Source organism: Amphiprion ocellaris, chromosome 4 (genome assembly GCF_022539595.1).
Source record: "Amphiprion ocellaris isolate individual 3 ecotype Okinawa chromosome 4, ASM2253959v1, whole genome shotgun sequence".
Taxonomy (NCBI): domain Eukaryota; kingdom Metazoa; phylum Chordata; class Actinopteri; family Pomacentridae; genus Amphiprion; species Amphiprion ocellaris.
Window position 1 is genome coordinate 2,758,409 of NC_072769.1, and position 25,258 is coordinate 2,783,666.

Sequence of the window (25,258 nt, forward strand, 5' to 3'; positions counted from 1 at the left end):
CTGCTTCTTGTCTGTTTGTCTTCTTCAGCTGTGTTGCTTCAAGAAGCCGGTGAGCTACTTTAACCTCCTCTTGTGTGTCTTCAGCTTCCTGATTTATCTGCAGAATGTTTGATCATAAAACCAAACCCCTGACTTCTCTGTGTTCTGACCCACCAGGTGGATTCGTGAAGACAGGTAGGAGACCTTCTCGCAGCTCCATTGCTCTGGAGCTTTCCCTGCTGGATCTAACTGATGCTTTCTATCTGACTCTCTGATAGACAAACAGCTGTGCGGTAAGACGCCTCCTGCAGGTCCAGATGTTGCTTTCAGTGTTCCGATGCTTAAAGCAACAACATGTTTGATCGCAGTGAAGCAGCGCTTTAATGTCGCCATGGAGCTTCTCAACCGACTCATTTATCACTAAAAAACACCTCGTAAAAACCTCCCAAACCGACCCTTCAGGTCTCAGTGAAGTCACAGTTTCCAGCAGAATGTACAGCTGAGGTTCTGTCCAGATCAAACAAAATGACAGCATGTTCCTCAGAGCTTCACAGCTGTGTGTCCCATTTTGTGTCTGTTTTTTGTCGTTTGTGTCTAGTTTTTGTCATTTTGTGTCTAGTTTTTGTCGTTTTGTGTCTCGTTTTGGTCATTTTGTGTCTTGTTTTCGTCATTTTATGTCTGGTTTTTGTCATTTTGTGTCTCGTTTTTGTTATTTGTGTCTTGTTTTTGTAGTTTTGTGTCTCGTTTTTGTCAATTTGTGTCTCATTTTTGTAATTTGTGTCTAGCTTTGGTAATTTTCTGTCTTTTCTGTCTGGTTTTCTGTCTCGTTTTGGTTATTTTGTGTTCGCTGCTGGACAGAGTCGTGCTAGCTGTTTCCACCAGTTTCCAGTCTTTATGCTAAGCTAAGCTAAGCTGACCTGCTGCTGCCTCATGTTTACTGCACTGGTGTGAAATGATCAGAAGAACTGAGAGCCTGTCTGTGATGTTCTGTCCACCCTGAGAACATCTGGAAACATCTGGTTCCTGCTGTAACATTCAGTCCAGTCCAGACAGCAGCTGTGTTCCCAGAATGCCGTCAGATGAGGCGGCTCTGAACCGCCACTAAAACAGATGTAGGAAGAGAAAACAAGAATTATTCTGTTTCCTTTAGCTGCTTTGAGATAAATTAACTCAGTGGTCAGAAGGTGGCGCTAGAGCCTGTTTATACATGGCTGTAATTAATAGAGAAACAGAAACTGAACCAGCTGTTTTGCTAACTGCTAAAAAAGCTTTAGAGACCATCATGTTTTGGTCATTTTATGTCTTTCTGGTTGTTTTGCATCACGTTTTTGTGTTAGTTTACATTTAATTTTGGTTGTTTCACATCAGATTTAGGTTGTTTTAGGTTTGGACAGAAATAATTAAAAATCCGTTCATGGAAACATGGCTGCTCTTCTGACTGGATCAACACTAAACTCTCCAAACATCTGCCGCTCCAACAGGAAGTCGAAACTATGTGAAACCTTCGTTAACTTCAACTCCCAGCATGCATGTTGCTGCTGGTTTTAGCTCTGTGATGCTTCTGCTTTCACTTTGTGTTCACCTGTTCAGGTAGAGACGTCTACAGGAAGGTTCAGGGACGAGAGCATCCTGCCACATCCACCTTCATCAGCATCACAGGTGCTGCTAAAACTCATTTTGTGTCTTGGTTGTTTTGTGTCTTGTTTTGGTCATTTTGTGTCTTGTTTTGTTGTTTTGTGTCTTATTTTGTTTTGGTTCTCCTTTTGTTGTTTTCTGTCTCGTTTTGGTCGTGTTCTGTCTTGTTGATATTAGTTTGTACCTGTTCTTTGTTGTTTTGTGTGTTGCTTTTGTCATATTGCCTTATGTCACTTTGTGTCTCATCTACTCATCCTGTAGATGTATTTCTACCTCCATGTTTCCAGACGTTTCCTCTCTACTCTGCTCATCATCTGTAGATGTTTCTCCATGCTGGATGGGTTTCCAACAATTTGCTCCTCTGTTCTCTGTTTCTGCTGCATTTATTTGATTGGTTTTCCTCTCAGTCTCTCTGTGGAAACACCGCCTGCAGTTCAACCTGAAACTCTCTGAATGTTCCCCTGTTGGTCTCAGCTGAGTCAGTCCAGGAGAACCAGAACCAGGAGGTTCTGGTTCTCCAGGCTTCTTCGTGTTGTTCTATTTCCACAGAGCTGCAGGACTCTAGATTGAACAATGAACCACAGTGAGTTAAAATGAGACAGAAGTAAAGTAAAACACAGCCAGAAGCTGCTCCAAGTTCAGATGGTTCAGTTTGTCGGTCCTTCAGTTTGTCCACTATTATCTACCATCCATGCGTCCTGCAGTCCATCTGTTACTGTGCCGATTCCTTTTCCTACATTTTCCTGTTGACCCTGAAGCTAACAGTACCCAAACTGTCCTTCAGGAGACGGAGCTGAGGAGGTGCTGACCAAGAAGGAGGAGGAGGAGCGTCGGATCGCCGAGATGGGCCGACCGACGCTGGGAGAGCACATCAAACTGGAGGTCATCATCGAGGAATCCTACGAGTTCAAGGTAGGAAGTCTTTGTAGTGTATAGTTGTAGAATTCTGGGACTAGTTGTAGAGTGCTGGGACTAGTTGTAGAGGTCTGGGACTTCTTGTAGAGGTCTGGGACTAGTTGTAGAGTTGGACTAGTTGTAGAGTTGGACTAGTTGTAGAGGTCTGGGACTAGTTGTAGTCTAGTCAACTAGTCCACTAGTTGTAGAGGTCTGGGACTAGTTGTAGAGTTCTGGGACTAGTTGTACAGGTCTGGGACTAGTTGTAGAGTTCTGGGACTAGTTGTACAGGTCTGGGACTAGTTGTACAGGTCTGGGACTAGTTGTAGAGTTATGGGACTAGTTGTAGAGTTATGGGACTAGTTGTAGAGTTGGATTGGTTGTAGAGGTCTGGGACTAGTTAAAGAGTTATGGGACTAGTTGTAGAGGTCTGGGACTAGTTGTAGAATTCTGGGACTAGTTGTAGAGTTGGACTAGTTGTAGAGTTATTGGACTAGTTGTAGAGTTGTGGGACTAGTTGTAGAGTTGGACTAGTTGTAGAGTTGGACTAGTTGTAGAGGTCTCAGGACGTAGTTTTGGCATGTTGGTACAGACAGAGATGATTTCTGAAATGGAGCTAAATCATTTGTCTGGAGATTGTGTTGAAATGAAAACGTGTTGGTGTGGATGCAGTCTGAGTTTTTTTCTCGTTCTTTTTATAGTCAAACCATTTTCCAGAGGGATCAGCCTGAAAACTGTCAGTGATCCTTCATCGGTCAGGTGACCAGAGGTGATTGGTCATCTGGTCAGCAGGTGGTTGAACTTGTTTTCTGTGGTTGGTTGCGTTTCAGAGCACAGTGGATAAGCTCATCAAGAAGACCAACCTGGCTCTGCTGATCGGGACCAACAGCTGGAGGGAGCAGTTTGTGGAGGCCATCACCGTCAGCTCCGGTAGCAGCCCTGAACCAGCCTATAGGTAAACCTCTGCTGAGCTGTCAGTGGTGTTGACTCCTGGCTTTCTGCTCTCCAGGTGACGATGACGATGATGAATGTGGTGAGGAGAAGGTGCCCTCCTGTTTTGACTACGTCATGCACTTCCTCACCATCTTCTGGAAGCTTCTGTTTGCCTTCGTTCCTCCCACTGACTACTGGAACGGCTGGGCCTGCTTCGTCGTCTCCATCTCCATCATCGGGATCCTGACGGCGGTGATTGGAGACCTGGCGTCACATTTTGGTTGCACCGTCGGCCTCAAAGACTCCGTCACTGCGGTGGTGTTTGTTGCTTTGGGCACTTCAGTACCAGGTCTGACCCAAACCCAGCTCACTGTATATATTGTGTTACATTTGATTTTATAAATACTATTTTTTTCCTCCTTGTTCTTCTTTCTATGGTTTCTTTATTTTTATTATTTTCTTCCATATTCCTAAGGTGACACCAACAGCCGAAACCGAAATTCCTTGTATGTTGTGTATGTATTTGGCCATTAAAGCTGATTCTGATTCTGTCTCTGTGGAGATTTTGAGTGTCACAGCAGTACATTTGTTCTGTCGCAGACCTTTACAACTACTCCCAAGAACTTTAACACTGGTAATCTGACCTTTGCAACTAGTCCTCAGACATTTACCAGTCCTAAGTCTCTTTATCTAGTTCTAGACATCTAGTCTTAGGGCCTTCACAACTAGTTCCATACATCTACAAAGGGTTGCTAACCTTTACAATTACACTCATGAACTTTACAACTAGTCCTCAGACCTTTACTGGTTCCTGGTCTCTTTACCTGGTTCTAGACATCTACAACTAGTCTTAGGACCTTCAGAACTGGTTCCAGACATCTACACAGGGTTGCAGACCTTTTCAACTACACCTATGAACTTTACAACTAGCAGTCTGACCTTTACAACTAGCTCCAGATTTCTACAATTAGCCTTCAGACCTTTAGTAGTTCTGAACTTTTACAACTAGTTCCAAGTCTTTAAAACTAGTCGTCAGACTTCTCCACATCCCTAGTTTATAGAATTCATGTCTGTTGTCTTTGAGCGCTCATTGAAATCACCCTGATGACATCACAGTGACATCATCAGGGTCAACTGTGAGGAGGACGAACACAATCAGTAAGTCTGGTCTTCATCGTATCGTCTTCTCTCTGACAGACACCTTTGCCAGTAAGGTGGCAGCCATCCAGGACCAATATGCTGACGCCTCCATCGGCAACGTGACAGGAAGTAACGCCGTCAACGTCTTCCTGGGTATAGGTGTGGCCTGGTCCATTGCCGCCATCTACCACTACATCCAGGGTGAAGAGTTCAAGGTGGACCCGGGCACGCTGGCCTTCTCCGTCACTCTCTTCACCATCTTCGCCTTCATCTGCATCGCTGTCCTCATCTACCGCCGCCGTCCCGAGATTGGCGGGGAGCTCGGAGGACCCCGGGTGCCCAAGATCCTGACCACCTGCCTGTTCTTCAGCCTGTGGTTAATGTACATCATCTTCTCCTCGCTGGAGGCCTACTGCCACATAGAGGGCTTCTAGCATTCTGCTTCGGACCACCCTAGAGGCTCTAATGGATTCTGATTGGTTGTGGTGGATTAGGTTCCTGCATGTATCAACAGGTTCCTATTATGTGTTTTAGTCTAAAGGTTGTAACAGGGTCTGACACTTGGTGATCCCTAAAGGTTCTGATGACAGGTTTCTAACACGGTCACGTAAATGTCCTGATGGACTATGTAGTTATTTTAGGTTCTTTAAAAGGTTCTAAACATTTTTGATCTTTTCTAAAGGTTTCAGAGATTCCTGAAGAGCTCTGCAGCTTCTTTATGGTCCTGATGGGTTTCCAGAGGTTTTCTGTGGGTTTGGATAAACTGGTTCTGCTGAGTTCCTGAAGTTTTTTAAGTTTTAGATTGACATGTAAGGGTTCTAACAGATTCCTGAAAGCTGATGGATTTCTAAAGACTTCAGTTGGTTCTCTAAGGTTCCTGCCTCTGCTGAGTCCAGAGGCTCTACTAGGTTCTAGGTTCCTGACTGTGATCAAAACATACTGGTTCTGGCAGGTTTCTGAAGTTCTGTAAAGCTCAGATGAACTCCTGGTGAATCTTCTGACAGCTGGAGTTTTTCTAAATGTCCAAATTGTATCATTGTTTGAGGTCTTTAAAGGTCTAACAGGTTCTAAACATCTTTCATGGGTTTTCTAAGAGTCTTAGATTTTGGATCAATGAATAAAGGTTCTAAGAAGTTCCTGACAGTGGATGGATTTCTGAAGGCTCTGGTTGGTTCCTACATAATGTGTCAGCTTCTTTACATGAACTCGTGGTTCTCTGAGGTTCCTGTCTAAAATGTCTAACAGGTTCCTGAGAGTAGGTGGATTTCTAAAGGTTTTCTCTGAGCCTGGATGAACCTGTAATGTTCTGCTGAGTTCCTGTATTTTCACTTAAGATTTAAATTGATGATTGAGGGTTCTAAAAGGTTCTTAACAGTTGTTGGAAAGCTGTGGTGATAGCTTGTTCTTGACTCTGAAATATTCCATCTGTGTGGTACTTCCGGTTCTGACAGCTTCTAAACATCTTCAGTGGGGTTCTACAAGTTCTAGTAGAACCCTCATTCTGGTGTTCTCTGGACTGTTCTCTAGTTGCTGAGCACCAGAGTCTCGACTATCCTGTTTATCTGTAATATAAACCCTTCACCTGAACCTTCCAGCTGTGTACAGCGCTCTGATTTCAGTGTGTGGACCTGGAACCACAGCAGGAGAATTTCTGAGAACCTGCAGCACTTCTGACCGCAGCCATCGGTCGTATCTGCACCGAGTTTGAATTCTAGATTTGAGAACGAATCGAGGCCGTCTGAGGTGTTTTGACTCTTTACCACAGACGCTGGTGGAGGAGTAAGAGGTGTGGATAAAATGATGTTCTGTGATCTGATTGGGTGTTTGGATGATGTAAACACAGAATATAGTGTTTTTCCTTCAACTATTAAAGTGCAGTGTGACGTGTCGTCCTCAGTGTTTGTCAGTCTTTCTCTGCTCTGATTGGTCCACAGGAAACCAAACGTTTAGTTTTCAGCCACCAGCTTTTATATTCTGTAACAGATGAACGTCAGAGAGCCGAAGAGAAGAAACAAATGTCCTACAGGTTTTCACAGATCTCACACAACTACGTCTTAAACACAAACACAACGATCTGTAGTTAATGGCTGAGCTGTTGGATCTGTTCATGTTGGATTAAGTGATGCACAGACTAACAGAGACTTCTTCAAAGGAACGGCAGCTAAGGATCATGGGTAATGTAGTGTTTGTGCTAATCAGCATTCTCAATATCTGACACTGAATGAGCTGTAGTTTATGTCTGCCTGAAAAATAGATAAAAATCCTTCATTTTGTGCCTCTTTGTGGTCATTGTATGTCTCTTTGTGATTGCTTTGTGTCTCTTTGTGCTTGTTTTGTGTCTCTTTGTGCTTGTTTTGTCTCTTTGTGCTTGTTTTGTGTCTCGTTGTGGTTGTTTTTACATCCTCTAACTAAGCTGCACTTTTAAAGGTGTGAGTTAAAAGACTTGTTGCTATGGAAATGGCTCCACATAACTTTAAAAATGAAGATAAATCATGAACCATCAAATCCAACAAACTTGACTATTTCACAGACATAAAGCAGCATTAAGCTCGTTAGAGAAACAGACAAGAAGCTCTGTACAGGATTTACAGGATCTCAGAAATATCCAGAATACAAAAAGGACCAGAAATACTTCTGCTCCAACAAGATAGAAGGTATACCAGCGTGAGGAGGAGGAAGAGCTAACAGGGAAGTGGTCCAGGTGAGGAGGAGGAGCTAACAGGGAAGTGGTCCAGGTGAGGAGGATGTTCAGGTTGAGGTTCAGGGTTTGTTGTAGCCGAAGATCCCAACAGGAAAGTGTTTGACGTGAGTTGGCCACTGAGCAGCAAGCTGGAAAAACTTAACATCGTTCCACTCAACGCCGTCTATCGACACTGAAAGAGTCAAAGAGTTAGAGAGTCAGTTAGAGAGTCAATGAGTTAGAGAGTCAAAGAGTCTGAGAGAGTCAAAGAGTTAAAGAGTCAGAGTTAGAGAGTCAATGAGTTAAAGAGTCAAAGAGTTAAGGAGTCAAAGAGTGAAAGAGTCAAAGAGGTGAAGAGTCAGAGTTAGAGAGTCAATGAGTTAACAAGTCAGAGTTAGAGAGTCAAAGAATTAAAGAGAGTCAAAGAGTTTAAGAAAGTTACAGTCAAAGGGTTTAAGAGTCAGAGTTAGAGTCAAAGAATTAGTGAGTCAAAGAGTTAAAGAGTCAAAGAATTAGAGAGTCAAAGAGTTAAAGAGTCAGAGTTAGTGTGTGTGTAGTTAATGTGTGGTTACCTCTAAGTGTGTGTTGGTGTTTGGAGGTACAGATCAACCTGCTGATTCCTTCGATCTGCTGACTCCTTGACTCTGCCTCCTTCTCCTTAGTCTTCTTGCTGAGGAAGATGACTGACACACAGACCTTCATCATCATCACCATCATCACCATCATCATCTCCATCACCATCATCACCATCACCACCATCATAAACATCACCACCACCACCATCATCATCACCATCATGACCATTATCATCATCATCACTATCATCACCACCATCACCATCACCACCATCATCATCACCACCATCACCATCACCATCACCATCATCACCATCACCACCATCACCATCACCACCATCACCATCATCACCATCACCATCATCACCATCATCATCATCATCACCTTCATCATCATCATCACCATCATGTTCATCACCATCACCATCATCTTCATCATCATCACCATCATCATCACCACCTTCATCATCATCACCATCATCATCACCATCATCACCTTTCTTGTTCTTCTCCTTGGTCACCACCGTCATACTCAGTTCTCCTCCACTGAGCCTCGACACCTGCAGGCAGCGGAAGTTGCTCTTCAGTGTGTTCTTCATCGCCGCCTCCTTCCTGCTTCCTCCTCCTCCCTGACTGCTCCAGTAGTCCACCTGCAGCCCCATCACCTCCGCTGGACAGCTGGATGACAGGAGGACAGACAGCAGGACAGACAAGAGCACAGACAAGAGGACAACAACATTAGTTCAGAGTTTAAAATCTGAATAAACTGGGAGCAGAAAACGGACAAACTGTTTGGAGTTTCTTCCAGGTGAGGACAGGTGAGAGACTGTGATTGCTACCTGATGGAGGGGGAGGGGGGAGGCGTGGAGGTGATGCTGATAGGAGCTCCTGATTGGGAGGGAGGAGATCCCAGGATGATGTCATCAGAGTCCACTGTGGAGGAGATGCAGCACGTTCAGAGAGAGACAGACAGGAAGCAGACAGACAGACAGGTGTGGACAGGTGAGTACCTGAGGTGGACAGGAAGTTCTGCTCCACGATGCCGACCTTCACCAGCTGACGACACACACACACACAGAGAGAGAGAGAGAGAGAGAGAGAGAGAGACAGAGAGAGAGAGAGAGAGAGAGAGAGAGAGAGAGAGAGAGAGAGAGAGAGAGAGAGAGAGAGAGAGAGACGTTTTTAGGACATATCAGGACTTATAACAACAATGTGTAAAATGGGGACATGTCTTCCCCAGGGTCCTAGAGGGAGTCATAGTGTTTCTGACCCAGACTTCCAGGAACACATCCTCTGTTGACACTTTGGCTAGAGCTACGTTCTGGTCGAACCTGACTTTAAGGACCAGGTAAGGCTAGGTGTCCAATAGTCAAGCTGACCAGACAGGTAATCTCTGACAGAAATGTCAGGTATTCACACACACACACACACACACACGCACACGCACGCACACGCACGCACGCGCACACACGCGCGCACGTGCACGTACACACACCCACCCACCCACCCACCCACACACACACACACACACACACACACACACACACACACACACACACACACACACACACACACACACACACACACACACACACACACACACACACACACACACACACACACACACACACAGTTCAGTCTGAAATGCTGCTGCAGGAAGCTGCTGTTCCCACGGCAACAAGGATCAGCTGATTCTCACCCCAATGAAAGGAACAAACTTCTGGCAGGAATCATCATCAGGGCTGCAGAGAACCACAGAGAACATTGAGTCAGAGGTTCTGCTCAGATCTGACAGATGTTCACTGATAATTCCAGAGCTGGAGGACATTTTACATCCAATAATCCATGTTTTAAAACCAAAACATGCAGTAGTTGTGTAAATGTTCTTATCCTGAGACCAAATCTAAAAAAGTAGGAGAAAAGACTGTTTGAAAATATTTTTAAAATCCCAAATAAGTCTGGAGTTCCCCTAAAATGTGATTTTTCTCTTGTCCAACCCCCTGATGACCAAACTGAATCTCTAATAAAACAGTTAGAATCTAATTTAAATCTCATTTTTTTGGTTTTATTTTTTCATTCATGTCTCTGTAATAGTGGGAACATTTTTTTAATCGAGATAATATTTTAAGTAATAATTATTATACATGGAACATTTCCCACAACACGTTAGCAGAACCTGGTGATGACGTTTCTGTCATTTTGTGTATTGTGTTTGTTGTTTTATGTCTTGTTTTTGTTGTTTTGTGTCTCACTTTTGTCATTTCTTGTCTTATTTTTGTAATTATATGTCTCATTTTTGTCGTTTTCTATCTCGTTTCTGTCATCTTGTGTCTCCTTGTCGTTTTGTGTCTCATTTTTGTCATTTTGTGTCTTGTTTTTGTCAGTGTGTCTCGTTTTTGTCATTTTGTCTCTTGCTTTTTGTTGTTTTGTGTCTTGTCTTTGTATTTCGTGATAAAATGAGACACAAAATGATAAAAACAAGACACAAAACCACAGAAGGATAAAAGCATCTGATAAATGAAACTGTAGAAATTGTATTATTCTGGACTTTAAACATGTTTTAGCTAACATTGTTTACTTTCAGTTTTGAGCTTTATTTTTCTTAAGGTGGAAAAGTAGAATTATTCAGTAAAAGAGTGGTGTTTCCCTCGTACCTCTTGTGTTTGCAGGTGAGCATGGCCTCGGAGATGGGACACAGGTGAGACACGGCAGCTCCAGACAGGTACTGAGACACCCGGCTGGCCACGCCCACAGGATCTGTCAGAGAGAAACACACCTGAGGACCACAGGTTTGGAAGCATAACGAGCTTTACCTGGAGAACGTGAGGAGGAACAGCTGTACCAAGTTAATGAAACTGTTCAGATGAAATTAAATGTCACTTTTAAGAGATGCCGTTTTCAAAATAAAAACACCAAAATTACAGCAATTATTCATCACAAAGCTTTTTAGTGGATAAAATTATTACATTTACAAAATTAAATGTATTAAATTAATATATTTTAAATATATTTTAAATAAACAATAAAAATAATTTCTAAATAAATAAAATGGAAATACATTTTAAAATGTATTAAATTTAATTAATTTATTAAATTAATGGATTCATTTATCCATTAATTGAATACATTAATTTAATAAATGTATTAATTTATTCAGTAAGGGATTAATTTATCTATTAATTGAATAAATTAATTTAATTTAATAAATTTATTAACTTTAATTCGTTAAATTAAATTGATTTTTAAATCAATTTTAAATAAACAGCTATTTTTTAACTTAAAAATATTTTTAAATAAATAAAATTAAAATTAATTTTAAAATGTGTTAAATTCGTTAAATTTATATAAATTTTAAAATGTATTTCAATTTATTAAATTTATTTAAATTGATTAAATTAATTTAATTCACTAAATTTAATAATTTTATTAAATCAATGGATTAATTCATCCATTAAAAATTTAATGGATACATTTTTCTTCATCAAAAAGCTGAAGAATTGTTGGATCGATCCTAAGCTATACATCTGAGAAGAACGTTCCAGGTTTTATTTCTCAATCAGCAGCGAAATTTGAGGTTAAGATTCTCAGATTTCTTAAAAATCATTTTATTTTTCCATTTTTAAAAACAGTGTTGTAGAATAAATAATCAGAGAAACTCAGCTCTTCTTTGGTTTCTGGAGTCCTACAGCCAGAAGACATCAGGGTTCTCTCTCTTTCTTCATGATGTTCTGTTGTTCTTTTGTTTTTAGTCTTGAAGAACTTTCTACCTTAATGTAGGTGTTCTGTAACTAAAGTTGTATGTTCCTCCTGCTGTTCTCTGTCAGCAGCTTCATACCCAGAGGAGGAGGCTCCACACGCCCAAACAGCTCCCTCCAGCTGGTGTCCATGAACAGGCTGCAGAACCTCCCGTCCAGAGAAGACACGTACTTAGCCAGAGGATGGAGTCCTGCAGAACCACAGAGCACCAGAACCAGTCTAGAATTAGCCAGAACCAGTCTAAAACCAGTCAGAACTAGTCTAAAACCAGTCTAAAACCAGTCAGAACCAGTTTAAAACCAGCCAGAACCAGTTTAAAATCAGACAGAACCAGTATAAAACCAGTCCGAACCAGTCTAGAAACAGTAGAAAACCAGTTCTAACTAGTCTGAAGCCAGTTCCAGACCAGCCCTGGTTGACATTTATTCTGCACGACATTTACCCTCTAACACTACATTTACCCTCTAGTACTACATTTACCCTCTAATACTACATTTACCCTCTAATACTACATTTACCCTCTAATACTACATTTACCCTCTAGTACTACATTTACCCTCTAACACTACATTTAGCCTCTAATACTACATTTATCCTCTAATACTACATTTAACCTCTAGTACTACATTTACCCTCTACTGCTACATTTACCCTCTAGTACTACGTGTGCGTACCAACAGGTATGATCAGGATGCGTACGTAGCTCAGCCAATCAGGCGTCTTGCTGGCCAGCTGCTCCACGAAGCAGCAGAGGACAGTGCTCAGGTAAGTCTGGTCGCCGCCCACCGCCACTTTCACCGTGGGCGGAGTCTGAGAGTTACAGTTACAGCTGCAAGACAGGATGTGAGGTCAGAGACTCACCTGGAGGCATCACACACACTGAATGGAAGTACCCGCCAATCAAATCCCTACAATCTCTGGATGCGGCTGATGATGGCGCTGAAGGCGGCCTGGACGTCGGCGACAGAGATGGTGCACACGATTGGCTGATCAAAGAGGAGCTCCGACAGGTACTGAGGAGGGGGGAGGGGCGAGGTCAGAGTGAAACCTGACACCTGGTCACCTGACCCACACTCAGACAGACAGGTAGGTAATAAACAGACATACAGACAGACAGACAATAAACAAACAGACAGACAATAAACAAACAGACAGACAGACAGACCTGTCCCTGCCAGTTAGTGGTGTTGACCAGGATGATGGATTCAGGAATGTGTTCCTCAGAGAACAGGATGTGGTTCAGCTGATCCAGGACCGACTTTCTGGCCACCTGAAGGAGAAACATGTCAAGCAGCAGCTCAGTTAAATCTGCAACTACACAGTCCAAAACCAGTCTAAACCTGTCCAGACTGGTCTAAAACCAGCCTAAACCAGTCTAAACCAGTCTGAAACCAGCCTAAACCAGTCCAGACTGGCCTAAAACCAGTCTAAAACTAGTCTAAATCAGTCTGAAACCAGCCTAAAACCAGTCCAGACTGGCCTAATACCAGTCTAAACCAGTCTGAAACCAGCCTAAACCAGTCCAGACTGGCCTAAAACCAGTCTAAAACTAGTCTAAATCAGTCTGAAACCAGCCTAAAACCAGTCCAGACCAGCCTAATACCAGTCTAAACCAGTCTGAAACCAGCCTAAACCAGTCCAGACCGTCCTAAAACCAGTCTAAACCAGCCTAAAACCAGTCCAGACCGGCCTAAAACCAGTCTAAACCAGTCTAAAAACAGTCCAGCTAGGCCTAAAACCAGTCTAAAACCAGTCTAAACCAGTTTAAAACCAGTCCAAACCAGTGCAGACCGGCCTAAAACCAGTCTAAACCAGTCCAAACCAGTCTAAAGCAATCCAAAACTAGTCTAAACCAGTCCATACTGGTCTAAAATCAGTCTAAAACCAGTCCAAAACCAGTCCATACCAATCTAAACCAGTCTAAAACCTAAACCAGTGTTTACTGTCTGTCTGTCTGTCTACCTGTGGACCAGGTGTTCTGTAGTCAGCTGATGTCTCGCTGTCGATGCTGCTGGTTCTGTCCATCCCTCTGGAGTTCTGTCTGTCCTTCAGGGAGATGGTCCAAGGATGGCAAGACTTAGAACCTCCTGTCTTACTGCACACACACACACACACACACACACACACACAGAGTTATAGAGTAAATTATGGTTAGTAGTGTATATCGTGTGTGTGTGTGTGTGTGTGTGTGTGTGTGTGTGTGTGTGTGTGTGTGTGTGTGTGTGTGTGTGTGTGTGTGTGTGTGTGTATACCTTGGTGACATGTGTGTCTGGGACTCAGTTTTACAGAGTTTGGCAGCAGGACCTGCATCTGTTGTCATGGCAACATCCTCCTCAACCTCCTGTGGACAGAAGAAGAGCATGAATGTGTGTGTGTGTGTGTCTCTGTGTGTCTCCATATGAGGCCCCGCTCCTCCCCTGACTCACCCCAGGATCGGCCTCCTCTCCTTGGGCGTCTTCGGGGCTTTGGGGTCCCTGGAGCTCAGCAGCCTGAACAACAGTAGAGAGGAGTGACAGAGAGCCGCCAGCAGGAGGCAGCAGAGCCTGGCGTTAACGGGAATATTCACCAGGAAGAACCAGGAAATCTCAAACCACCAGGAAGTCAAGTCATCTTAAAAAAAAATCACCAAACACCGTTCATCAACTGTATCATGAAACATCTAAAAACCAGGTCTTCTTTTACCTTTAACTCATGTAAATATAGCCACTGAGCTAACAACTAGCAATATGCTAACATTAGTCACTGAGCAGTTAACAACCAGCAATATGCTAACATTAGCCACTGAGGAGCTAACAACAAGGAATATGCTAACATTAGCCACTGAGGAGCTAACAGCCAGTAATATGCTAACATTAGTCACTGAGCAGCTTACAACCAGCAATAAGCTAACCTTAGCCACTGAGAAGCTAACAGAGCTAAGAATCATTAATATGCTAATATTAGCCACTGAGATACCAACAACCAGCAATATGCTAATGTTAGCCACCAAGGAGCTAACAGAGTTGACAACCAGCAATATGATAATATTAGCCACTGAGGAGCTAACAGTGCTAATAGTCATCAACATGCTAATGTTTCTTAATAAGGAGCTAATAGAGCTAGCAATCATCAACATGCTAATGTTACTTAATAAAGAGCTAACAGAGCTAACAACCATCAGTATGGCAATTTCTGATGAATTAAGGTTGAAATGTCTCATTTTTATTTTCAGAAGTTGTTGTTTTTACAGAAAAAAAAATCACTTTATTTTGGAGAGTTTATAAATGAGACGTAAAATAAAATGATTTCTATCAACTTTCATGCTCAGATTAATTTTTCAACGGCGCTGGAGGTCGAATGTTACGTTTAAGGACTATGGAAAGTTCAAATAGAGGTTGTACAGTTTCTGGCCGTGAAGTTTAATTTTGCAGATTTTTTTTTTTTTTAAACATGAAACATTGGTTCTGAGGCCGGATCGGTCCACTCACTGCAGCTGTCGGTTCCTTTTGCTGGTTCTTCTGGACATTGGTGACCTCAGACTGGGAGACGCCCTCGAAGAACGGCCTGCAGGTAGAACAACACAAAACATGGAATGTTCCAAAACCTCTGAAACCTTAATGCTAATCAATGGTAATTGATGCTAATCAATGGTAACTTATGCTAACTGATGCTAAATGATGGCTAACTGTGTGGACCATGTGACCCATCTTTCCTATCGTGTATTTCTGACTCATCCTCTGGACTCTGTGAGGTCACAGTGAGCTGACCTGCAGCCACTCAGAACCAGGTGTTGTCCAGGTGTTGGGCCGACCTGAGTTTGGGTTTGGGCGTGCTCTGGACGCTGTCGTCGTCCAGCTCGGCTCCGCTGTCGCTCGGGCTGTAAACCTCGAGACTGTCGTACAGCAGGTCCAGGTCCTCCTCCGCCTCCTGACTGTGGCCCACCGGGTCCGAGTCCAGGACCTGGAGGGACGACAGCTCAGTCACCGGACAGGGTTGTGTGTCTGCAGCTGTGTTGTTGTTGTGTATCTTATGTGTAGTTGTGTATCTTATTGTGTATCTTTTGTGTGTTGCTGTGTATCTTGTGTGTAGTTGTTGTGTATCTTGTTGTGTAGTTGTGTATCTTTTGTGTAGTTGTTGTGTATCTTGTCGAACCTCATCAGACACCTTGAATCTCCTCAGCAGAGCCACAAACTTCTGCTTGAAGTTCGGCTGCTGGAACGAGAAGAAATACATACAAAGTTTGTGATCAGCAGCAGCGTGTCGTTCAGGTGTGACGTCGTGTCGTTCAGGTGTGACGTCGTGCGACAGCTGTGACGTTGTGTCATTCAGGTGTGATGTCGTGTGACAGGTGAGCTCACCTGAGTCAGGGAGGCCGTCCGGATCATCTTCCTGTGAGACTTCGTCTTTCCCTGAACATCATCGTCATCATCGTACATGTCCTGAGAAGCACAGACAGGAAGAAGGCTACCAACAGGCTGCTAACAGGCTGCTAGCAGGCTACTAACAGGCTGCAAACATGCTGCCAACAGGCTGCTAGCATGCTGCTAACAAGCTGCCAACAGGGTGCTAGCATGCTTCTAACAGGCTGCCAACAGGCTGCTACCATGCTGCTAACAGACTGCAAACAGGCTGCCAACAGGCTGCTAGCATGCTGCTAACAGGCTGCCAACAGGCTGCCAACAGGCTGCTAGCATGTTGCCAACAGGCTGCTAGCATGCTGCTAACAGGCTGCTAGAATGCTTTTAACAGGCTGCCAACAGGTTGCTAGCATGCTTCTAACAGGCTGCTAGCATGCTTCTAACAGGCTGCCAACAGGCTGCTACCATGCTGCTAACAGGCTGCCAGCAGGATGCTACCATGCTGCCAACAGGCTGCTAACAGGCTGCTAGCATGCTGCTAACAGGCTGCCAACAGGCTGCTACCATGCTGCTAACCGGCTGCCAACAGGCTGCTAACAGGCTGCTAGCATGCTGCCAACAGGCTGCTAACGGGCTGCCAACAGGCTGCTAGCATGCTTTTAATAGGCTACTAACAGGCTGATAGCATGCTGCTAACAGGTTGCTAATGCGCTGCTGGCATGCTGCTAACAGGCTGCTAACAGACTGCTAACAGGCTGCCAACAGGCTGCTAGCATGCTGCTAACAGGCTGCCAACAGGCTGCTAGCATGCTTTTAATAGGCTGCTAACGGGCTGCTAACAGAAAACATTTGCTACTTTAGCCACGCTAAAGTTAGTCATGCTAACAGGTTGTTGCTAGCACTCATGCTACACATTAGCAAACACAAGAACTGTTAGTTTGTCATGAATAAAATGTGGAGTTTTAGCAGCTAACATCAACTGTGTGTCAAGAGACAGGTGAGACTGTAGACAGGTGAGACAATAGACAGGTGAGACTGTAGACAGGTGCGACAGGTGAGACTGTAGACAGGTGAGACAGGTGTGTGAGTCACCTGAGGAGGGACGGCGTCATCACTTGCGTCTTGTTCAGAAGAGAAACTGTCGTCGTCATCCTCCCACTCGTTGAAATCAGGAGAACGATCTGAGCAGACACACAATCAGACACAACAATGCTGAAACAGATTCTTGTCAACACAGTGTTTTGTGTCTGTTTTAGGTACCACTAGTTGTGTTGTCTGTTGTTGTCTGTAGTTGTGTGTTGTGTGTCTGTAGTTATGCGTCTGTGGTTGGGTGTTGTTGTGTGTCTCGTTGTGTGTCTGCTCTGCTACCTGAGGCCTTGCTCTTGTTGCCATGGTGACCGGTGTCCTCATGTTCGATTGGTTGGCTGAACAGACTCTGAATGCTGAGCTCCGCCGCATGCACAGAAGCATCCTTCAGGTTGCTATGGAGACTGAGGATGTGGGCGCCATCTGTCGGATGCTGCATCACCTGAGACACACAAAGACACACAAAGACACACAAAGACGCACGCACACACACGCACACACACACACACACACACACACACCGCTGTTGTGTGCCTGTGTTGTTTTCTGCAGCTGCAGAGTTTTTGTGTCTCAACGCTTTGTTGTGTTCGTCCTCCATCTAGTCGCACAATTGCAGCACAAAACCGTTCTCACTTTGGACGGAATGTCACAAAGAACACGACTGAAGCTGCTCCTGGTTCCTCTGAAGGATCAACTAAAGTCCAGAGGAACCAGAACACCGTGAAGAACGAGAGAGAACCATGGAGACCAGAGAGAAGAAAGATTAAACCAGTCTAAAAAACCAGTAAGAACAAAAGTCGGACAATCTGTCTGAAAATAACCTTTACAACCGGCCAAATCAGCCTAAATCTGGAGTAAAACCAGTTTAAAACCAGTTTAAGACCAGTCATACCAACCCAAATCTGGAGTAAAACCAGTTAAAAACAGTTTAAAACCAGTTTAAACCAGTTTAAGACCAGTCATGCCAGCCTAAATCTGGAGTAAAACCAGTTTAAACCAGTTTAAAACCAGTAATACCAGACTACATGTGGATAAAACCAGATTAAACCTGCTTCAACCAGTCTAAATGTTGGGTTCCACTCAGAACGTTCTACGCAGCTCTGCTGTAGAAAACAGTCTGACTTGTTGGTATTTCTCTGAACCGATCAGAATGGTGGTGGGCAGGGCTAAGCACAGGATGTGTTATCTGATTGGACCGTCCTCACCTCGGCCATGTCGATGACGCCCACCGCCAGTGTCTTGTAGCCAAGGATGGTTCGGTTCTTGTAGCGTTTCCTCCTCTGCAGCATCACGTGGAGACGGTTGGAGTCCCGCTTCAGGAAGTGAGGGTACTGAGGACAACAACAACAAACAACAACACAATAAACAACAACATAAACAACAACATTACATGAGAAACAAAAAGCTGACAGGAACCTGCAAGGAGAAGGTGAGCTCCAGGTCTGTCTCCATCAGGCCGTCTGGAGGAAGAACGTACTCGTTGGACCTCAGAGTCCTTTTGGAGCCCTGAGATCAGAACCAGAACCAGGATGAGAACCAGGATCAGAACCAGGACCAGGACCAGGATCAACCAGCAGAGTGTGAACAGAACAACAACCTGCCTGCAACCTAAACAACTGTCCACCATCTGACTTCTGATTATTTATTAGAACTGAGGAGATGGTTGGAGCTCCAGGAGAAACCAGCTGGAGGTTCTGGAAGATGTTTTTAGAAACGGGCATTTTGCATCTCGTTTTTGTCGTTGTGTAATAATAATAGTAATAATCTTTTTAAATCCACATTATTTTCTAAAGGAGGAAATAAAAACAAAGAGCAGATCCTGGACTCTTTATTTTACCTGAATCTTCACGGCGATGACCACCGAGCTCAGCTGTCTGTCCAGCTCTCTGAGGACCATCAGCTTCTTCAGAGTCAGACTGCACAGTCTGGAGGACACACACAGAGACACACTGAGACACACACAGAGACACACAGAGACACACTGAGACACCAACCACCAGTCAGACACCGTTTCCAGGTCCACCACAGACACAGATGCTGTAGAAGCTCCATCTACTCGAAAGTCCAACAGATTCAAAGACCTGAAGGACCTGAATCCAAAGAGGAGATCAGGGAGGAGGCTCTGATTTAACCTGCTGGTCACCATGGTAACGGATGCTGCACAGCTAGATCTCCATGGTAACAGATTTAAGCAGCAGATCCATCATCAGTGACTGGTTCATTGACAGTTAGCTGCTTCATCCATAGAAACCAGACCAGGACGTTCCTCCTCCTAACATCTCTACATCCCGTCCACTGATTGGTCCTCTGGAGAACATGAAGTCCAGATCCCTGCTCACAGGTTTGACCTCCTTAAGGCCTGGTTCCTGCCAGCAGGAGCTAATCCTGCTAATCCTGCTAACAGCGCTAGCAGTGATCTGAGGAGGAACATGGAGGAGGAACCTCTGATGTTCACTTTAAGAATTGAAGATCTGAAGAGGAACTGATTCCTGTTCCTTCATCACTGATAAAACAGTTAGAAACTGAAGATGAAACCAGACAGAAGCTCCAGGCTTTCAGCTGTCTGACGGTCCCTGGACCTGGACCTGAAGCTAAACCTGGACCTGGACCTGAATGGTGATACTTGGATCTGTGAAGCGCCATCCGACCGCCAGCAGAACTACCAGCTACCTAGAACCTCCTGTGATGAACATCAGAGAACATTCAGGCTGTTCAGTCTTTGCTGCTTCCTGTCATCTCTTTAAGAGGATTAGCTGTGACTGGTCGGTAACACGCTAATCCACCCGGAGACCGACAGGTGGAGGATCAGCGAGGAGGAACACCTGTTCACTCTCACCTGAGGTTTTGCTGCTCCATACGACAACAGAACTCTGTCCACCAGAATGTCACCTATCTGGTTGGACCTTTACAGGGTTTGTTCACCTGCAGCTACAGGTAGATGAACTCACCTGTCTACAGGTAGATGAGCTCAGGGTTGGTCTCAGTGGTGCAGACTGGTGAGGCGTTCAGGAACATCTGGAAACTACAGCGTCTGTAGTTCTGGTTCTGAATTCACTTCCAGATTAACTTTAGTCTGATTTTGATGCAGTTTGAACTTCAGCAGGACGTGAAGCAGAACTCAGCTTAAATGTGAATAAAATCAGTGATCAATCAATGATCAATCAGTGATCAATACCCCTAATGATCAGGTTGTCTGCAGCTACTGAAATAAAGATGTTAAATAAAAGCAGGTTCTGTTGTTAGTTTGTGTCTCTCTCTCTCTCTGTCTCACTCACCCACACACACGCACGCACTCACGCGCACGCGCACACGCACACGCACACGCACACACACACACACACACACACACACACACGCCCTCCTCCACCGCCTCCATCCTCTCCGCTCTGGCGAGCTCCGGTGCTCTTACCTGGGCACGCAACTCGGGGAGGACCGGTCTATCTCCCAGGTGGCGAACAGGTTCATCGGTACCGGGACTCTTCCGACCTGCTCTGCGGCCGCAGCGGCGGAATCCGCCGGCGGCTCCGCAGCAGATGCCGCCGGGCTCGGAGGCAGAGCTGCCCCCCGGACTCCCGCTCTGTCCGCAGACGCCGCCATCGTCACCTCCCAGTCGGCAGGTCGCTGTGCTGCCCGCTGCTGATGCTCCGGAGCGCCAGCCAGAGAGCGGGGCGGGGCGGAGGGAGGGCCGGGAGGAGGAGCTTCAGAGGCTTGCTGACATTCACCTGCACAGGTGGAGACACAGAGTTCATTCATACACTTCCGGTCTCTTTATACATAATACTATATTTATGTTTTATATATAATCATTTAGAAACTAGAATCTCTCACACACACACACACACACACACACACACACACACACACACACACACACACACACACACACACACACACACACACACACACACACACACACACACACACACACACACACACACACACACACACACATATTAATTGTTCTTTGTTTTCATGACTATTTCCATCGTAGATTCTCACTGAAGGCATCAAACTATGAATGAACACATCTGGAAATATGTAGGAAACAAAGTGTGAAATAAGTCAGAACATGTTTTATATTTTAGATTCTTTAAATGATTCAATTTGAATAAAAAATTGCCGATAATGACTCAAAATCTGTCTAAAATAATTTGTAAAACAAGTTGAAATTAGTACAAAACTACTTTAATTGTAGTAAATGACTTGAAATTTGTCGATAATGAACTGTAACTTGTGTTCAGTGACTGGAAATGTGTCTAAATTACTCAAAAATCATCCTAACTGACTCAGACTTTATCCATTAGAAATAAATATTTGTTCACAATGACTTGAAACCTGTTCAGGACTACTCAAAACATGTTAAAAATAGTACAGAATGACTCAAAACGATACAAATTTTGTACAAAAGCTGTTAAATCTTGTAAACGACCCAAAAGAAGTCCCAGATAACCTTGAACAAGTCCCAAGAAAACTCAAAGTTTGTTCAAAATGATTCAATTTGAATTAAAAAATGTCAACAATGACTCAACATCTGTCTGTTCTGTTAGATTCTTCTAAACAGTTTCTCTTTGCTTTGATTACAGATGTTTAAACCTGAACTATATGGAATTATATTTGTGTCACAATCCTGAGCGCACAGTGTGAAATTAATTCCATAGAACTAATGTTGTCTCCTCAGACTTCTGTGGAGGTTCTCAGTCATCAGGTCCTGGAGATGGTTGGAACTTCAGTTAAAAACAGAAGTTCAGATGGTTGGAAATAATCAGTAAAATTTTATTAGTCCTTAAGATAATTCTTCTACCAGATATTGCTCAGAAAAAACAAACAACACAACATCAGGAAACGCTGGATCTAAAGGTAGAAAAACATGAAGAAGTGAAAGATTTCAATCCTGGAAACCACTGAATCCAAACTGTGAATGAAGACACTTCAGTCGAGAACTTTTCTGTCCTCAGAGCTACAAACAGAGTCCCAGTAAGAAGGAGTCTTCATTCAGGTGTTTGATAGAACAAGGTTCTGGATCAGAACGTTCAGTTTAAATGGGTTCTTTCTTCAGGTTCTGGATCAGGTTCTGGATTAGGTTCTGGTTCAGGTTCTGGATCAGAACATTGATCCGGCCGACATGTCTCCAAACTCCAGCAGACCAACAGATCCAGAGTCTGAGGACCGACGCTGCTCCCGATCTTCTGCAGAGAATCCATGAAGTCATAGAAACTGATGTCTCGGACCTGGAGAAGAGAGAGCTCAGAATATTATTGGATGTTACTTTTCCTTCGTTCTCTGCAAACAGATTTATTTTAGTGGTTCAACTCCATGTAACTGTGATTCATTCTGCCTCACATTCTTTTCCTTCTTTCACTAACTTTGACTTGCTAACTGTTGCATGCCAACTTTGGCTCGCTAACTTTGGCTTGCTAGCTTTGGCTTGCTAACTTGCATTCTCTAATTTTGGCTCACTAACTTTGACTCACTAAATTTTGCTTGATAACTTTGGCTTGTATGTAAGCTAATATTTGAGTGAAACTTAGCAAGCCAAACTCAGCCAACCAGTGTCAGGAAACCAAAATTAGTAAGCCAAACTTAGCAAGCAAAAGTTAGCGAGGCAAAGTTAGCAAGTCAAAGTTAGAAAGCCAAAGTTAGCAAACAAAAGTTAGCGAGCTAAAATTAGCAAGCTAAAGTGAGCTAATGTTAGAGAGTGAAAGCTAGCAAGCTACACTTAGCAAGCCAATCTCAGCAAACCAGTTTTAATAAACCAAAGTTATTAAGCCAAACTTAGCAAGCTAATGTTCACGAGCCAAAGTTTGAAAGATAAAGTTCACAAGTGAAAATTAGCAAACTAAAGTTAACAAGTCAATGTTAACAAATGAAACTTAGTAAGCCTGTTTTAGTGAACCAAAGTTAGCAAGCCAAAATTAGCTAATCAAAGTTAACCAGCCAAAACTAGCAAGCCAAACTATGTGAGCTAATGTTAGAGTGAAACTTATCAAGCCAAACTTAGCAAACCAGCTTTAGTAAACCAAAGTTAGCTAGTCAAAATTAACAAACAAAAGTTAGCAAGTCAAAGTTAGCAGGCTAAAGTTAGCTAGCTAAAATTAGCAAGCAAAAGTTATCCAAAGTTAGCAATTGTTAACGAGCCGAAGCTAGCAAGCTAAAGTTAGCATTAGTCATTCTAAGTGGGTTCTACTGATGGAGGTTCCTGTGGTTCTGGTTCCATCCAGACTGTACTCACCTGACTCACGTCCACGTTCCTCACCTGTTCTGGAGGAAGTTCTGCCCAAACACACAAGCACAAGAAGAACCAATGAGAAGAGAGTTATTCATTAAAACAGAGTAATAAATCCAGGAAGTGATCTCACCTCTGATTGGTCCCAGAGCTGCATCTTTAGCCAATGAGGGGAGGTCGCTGCCGGAGTATCCGTCTGTCATTCTGAGCCAATCAGAGTTCAGCATTCAGTCACACAAACACAAGTACTGACAAAATACTACTTCCTGTCCGATTACTGGTTACCAGGCCAGGTGTTTGAGCTCTCTGATTGGTTACCTGGCCAGGTGTTTCAGCTCTTTGGTTGGTTACCCGGCCAGGTGTTTGAGCTCTCTGATTGGTTACCTGGCCAGGTGTTTGAGCTCTCTGATTGGTTACCTGGCCAGGTGTTTGAGCTCTCTGGGTGTCAGGTTGTTGCCGTGTTTCTGCAGCAGGTTGTCCAGCAGCTTGACTCGCGTCTGAAACAGAAACAGCTCCATGAACCTGAGACGTTTCCTCACCTGCAGCACCCCCCGGAGGCCGGACTCATCTGTTGGTCAGGTAGATCCACAAACACGCGTTTAGCAAACCGCCTGCAGATAAACAACAGAGAAAATCAGCTCAGGTGTGGCGCCACCTGCAGGCAGAGAAACAGAACTGCAGGAAAACCAAAGCTTAAAAGAACAGAATCATCAGGATTTCTACGTCCTGCTGGTCCTTGAATGTCTCACGTGTTCCTCGAGGTTCAGTCGGAAAATGAACCAAATCTGAGCTTCAAACTAATATTTCATCAGAATCACTTTAATCTGCTGGAGCTAATGTTGTCTCCTCATAGTTCAGGAGGTTCTCAGTCATCAGGTCCTGGAGATGATTGGAGCTTCAGGAAGAACCAGGTTCTGGAAGACGTTTCTAGAAACGTCTTCCAGAACCTCCAGCTGGTTTCTCCTGAAGCTCTTATGAACTCCTCATCCTGTAGATGTTTCTCTATCTCCATGTCTCCTCTCTACTCTGCTCATCATCTGTAGGAGATGTTTCACCATGCTGGATGGATCTTCAACAACTCATTTTGTGTCTTGTTTTTGTTGTTTTGCATTTTGTTGTTTCGTTTTCTGTGCTGTTTTGTTTCCTTTTCAAAATTAATTCCATGTTCACGGCCTCTGAAAACTTTCTTTCTGCTCCTCTGTTCACCGTTTCTGAGCCATGCCACATTTATTTCATCATGGTATTTTTGGTCTGTTTTCATCTCTTTGTGGTGGTTTTATCTCCTCATCCTGTAGATGTTTTTCTATCTCCATGTTTCCTCTCTACTCTGCTCATCATCTGTACATGTTTCTCCATGCTGGATGGATCTCCAACAACCTGCTCCTCTGTTCTCTGGTTCTGCTGCATTTATTTTATTGGTTTTCCTCTCACTCGCTCTGATGAAACACTGCCTGCAGTTCAACCTAAAACTCTCTGGATGTTTTGTTCCTGGAGAACCAGAACCAGGAGGAGGAAGGTTCTGGTTCTAGAGGATCTGCAGCAAACAGTTTTATAGTTTTTTGACAGTTTTCCAATGAGAGGAGGTAAAAAAAAAGAGAGATTCTGATGAGATATCAGGACGTGATGCGTTCACAAACCCACCAGAATGTTGAAAATCCAACAGTTCTGTTGTTTTCTTGATATTTACATAAAACTCCAGAGACTCCATAGGTTCTAGACTCCAGAGGTGTCAGACTCCAGAGGTTTTAGACTCCAGAGGTTCTGGACTCCAGAGGTTTTAGATTCCAGAGCTTCTAGACTCCAGAGGTTTTAGACTCCAGAGGTTTCAGGCTCCAGAGATTCTAGACTCCAGAGGTTAAATCAGCACCAGAACATTTCAGACCTTCTCTGATGTCCAGTGTCTGACCTGAGAACAGCTTGGTCCAGCTCCTGAGGCCTGTTGGTGGTTCCCATCACCAGAACTCAGTCGGCGGTGTCCGACTGCACCTGGAAGATGTTTCTACCGTCAGCCTTTGTTGTC

The 25,258-nt window shown here is 43.9% G+C and overlaps 2 protein-coding genes across 8 annotated transcripts in view; one reads left to right on the forward strand and one right to left on the reverse strand.

Annotated features, from left to right (window-relative positions):
- LOC111583307 (sodium/calcium exchanger 1-like) overlaps window positions 1–6,469 on the forward strand; it is a 22,780-nt gene extending 16,311 nt beyond the window's left edge. For 3 of the 6 annotated variants that reach the window (XM_023292326.3, XM_023292325.3, XM_035958181.2), the window contains exons 4-11: window positions 29–49; window positions 157–174; window positions 258–272; window positions 1,570–1,638; window positions 2,399–2,526; window positions 3,339–3,438; window positions 3,518–3,790; window positions 4,639–6,469. In XM_023292326.3, coding sequence (XP_023148094.1) covers window positions 29–49; window positions 157–174; window positions 258–272; window positions 1,570–1,638; window positions 2,399–2,526; window positions 3,339–3,438; window positions 3,518–3,790; window positions 4,639–5,015 — 1,001 coding nt within the window. In that variant the 3' untranslated portion in view covers window positions 5,016–6,469. The remainder of the gene's footprint in view (window positions 1–28; window positions 50–156; window positions 175–257; window positions 273–1,569; window positions 1,639–2,398; window positions 2,527–3,338; window positions 3,439–3,517; window positions 3,791–4,638) is intronic. The other 3 variants (XM_035958182.2, XM_035958183.2, XM_035958184.2) reach the window with 3 other exon arrangements.
- Window positions 6,470–7,039: 570 nt separating this feature from the next.
- Window positions 7,040–25,211, reverse strand: LOC111583309 (phosphofurin acidic cluster sorting protein 1-like). 2 transcript variants are annotated; one of them, XM_035958186.2, is made up of 26 exons: window positions 25,145–25,211; window positions 23,778–23,849; window positions 20,425–20,737; window positions 18,853–18,940; window positions 18,432–18,521; window positions 18,221–18,346; window positions 17,298–17,457; window positions 17,022–17,110; window positions 15,930–16,010; window positions 15,724–15,783; window positions 15,383–15,531; window positions 15,060–15,135; window positions 14,019–14,081; window positions 13,845–13,933; window positions 13,555–13,687; window positions 12,758–12,862; window positions 12,505–12,605; window positions 12,267–12,421; window positions 11,672–11,782; window positions 10,491–10,593; window positions 9,536–9,578; window positions 8,847–8,892; window positions 8,676–8,769; window positions 8,333–8,514; window positions 7,834–7,944; window positions 7,040–7,454 (listed from the first exon to the last, which is right to left on the reverse strand). In XM_035958186.2, the coding sequence occupies exons 3-26, from the start codon at window positions 20,610–20,612 to the stop codon at window positions 7,342–7,344; spliced, it is 2,556 nt and encodes an 851-aa protein (XP_035814079.2). In that variant the 5' UTR covers window positions 20,613–20,737; window positions 23,778–23,849; window positions 25,145–25,211; the 3' UTR covers window positions 7,040–7,341. The 2 variants fall into 2 exon arrangements, with proteins under 2 accessions (XP_035814079.2, XP_035814080.2); XM_035958187.2 differs by lacking the exons at window positions 23,778–23,849; window positions 25,145–25,211 and having other exon boundaries at window positions 15,724–15,780; window positions 20,425–20,690.
- Between the last annotated feature and the right edge of the window lie 47 nt (window positions 25,212–25,258).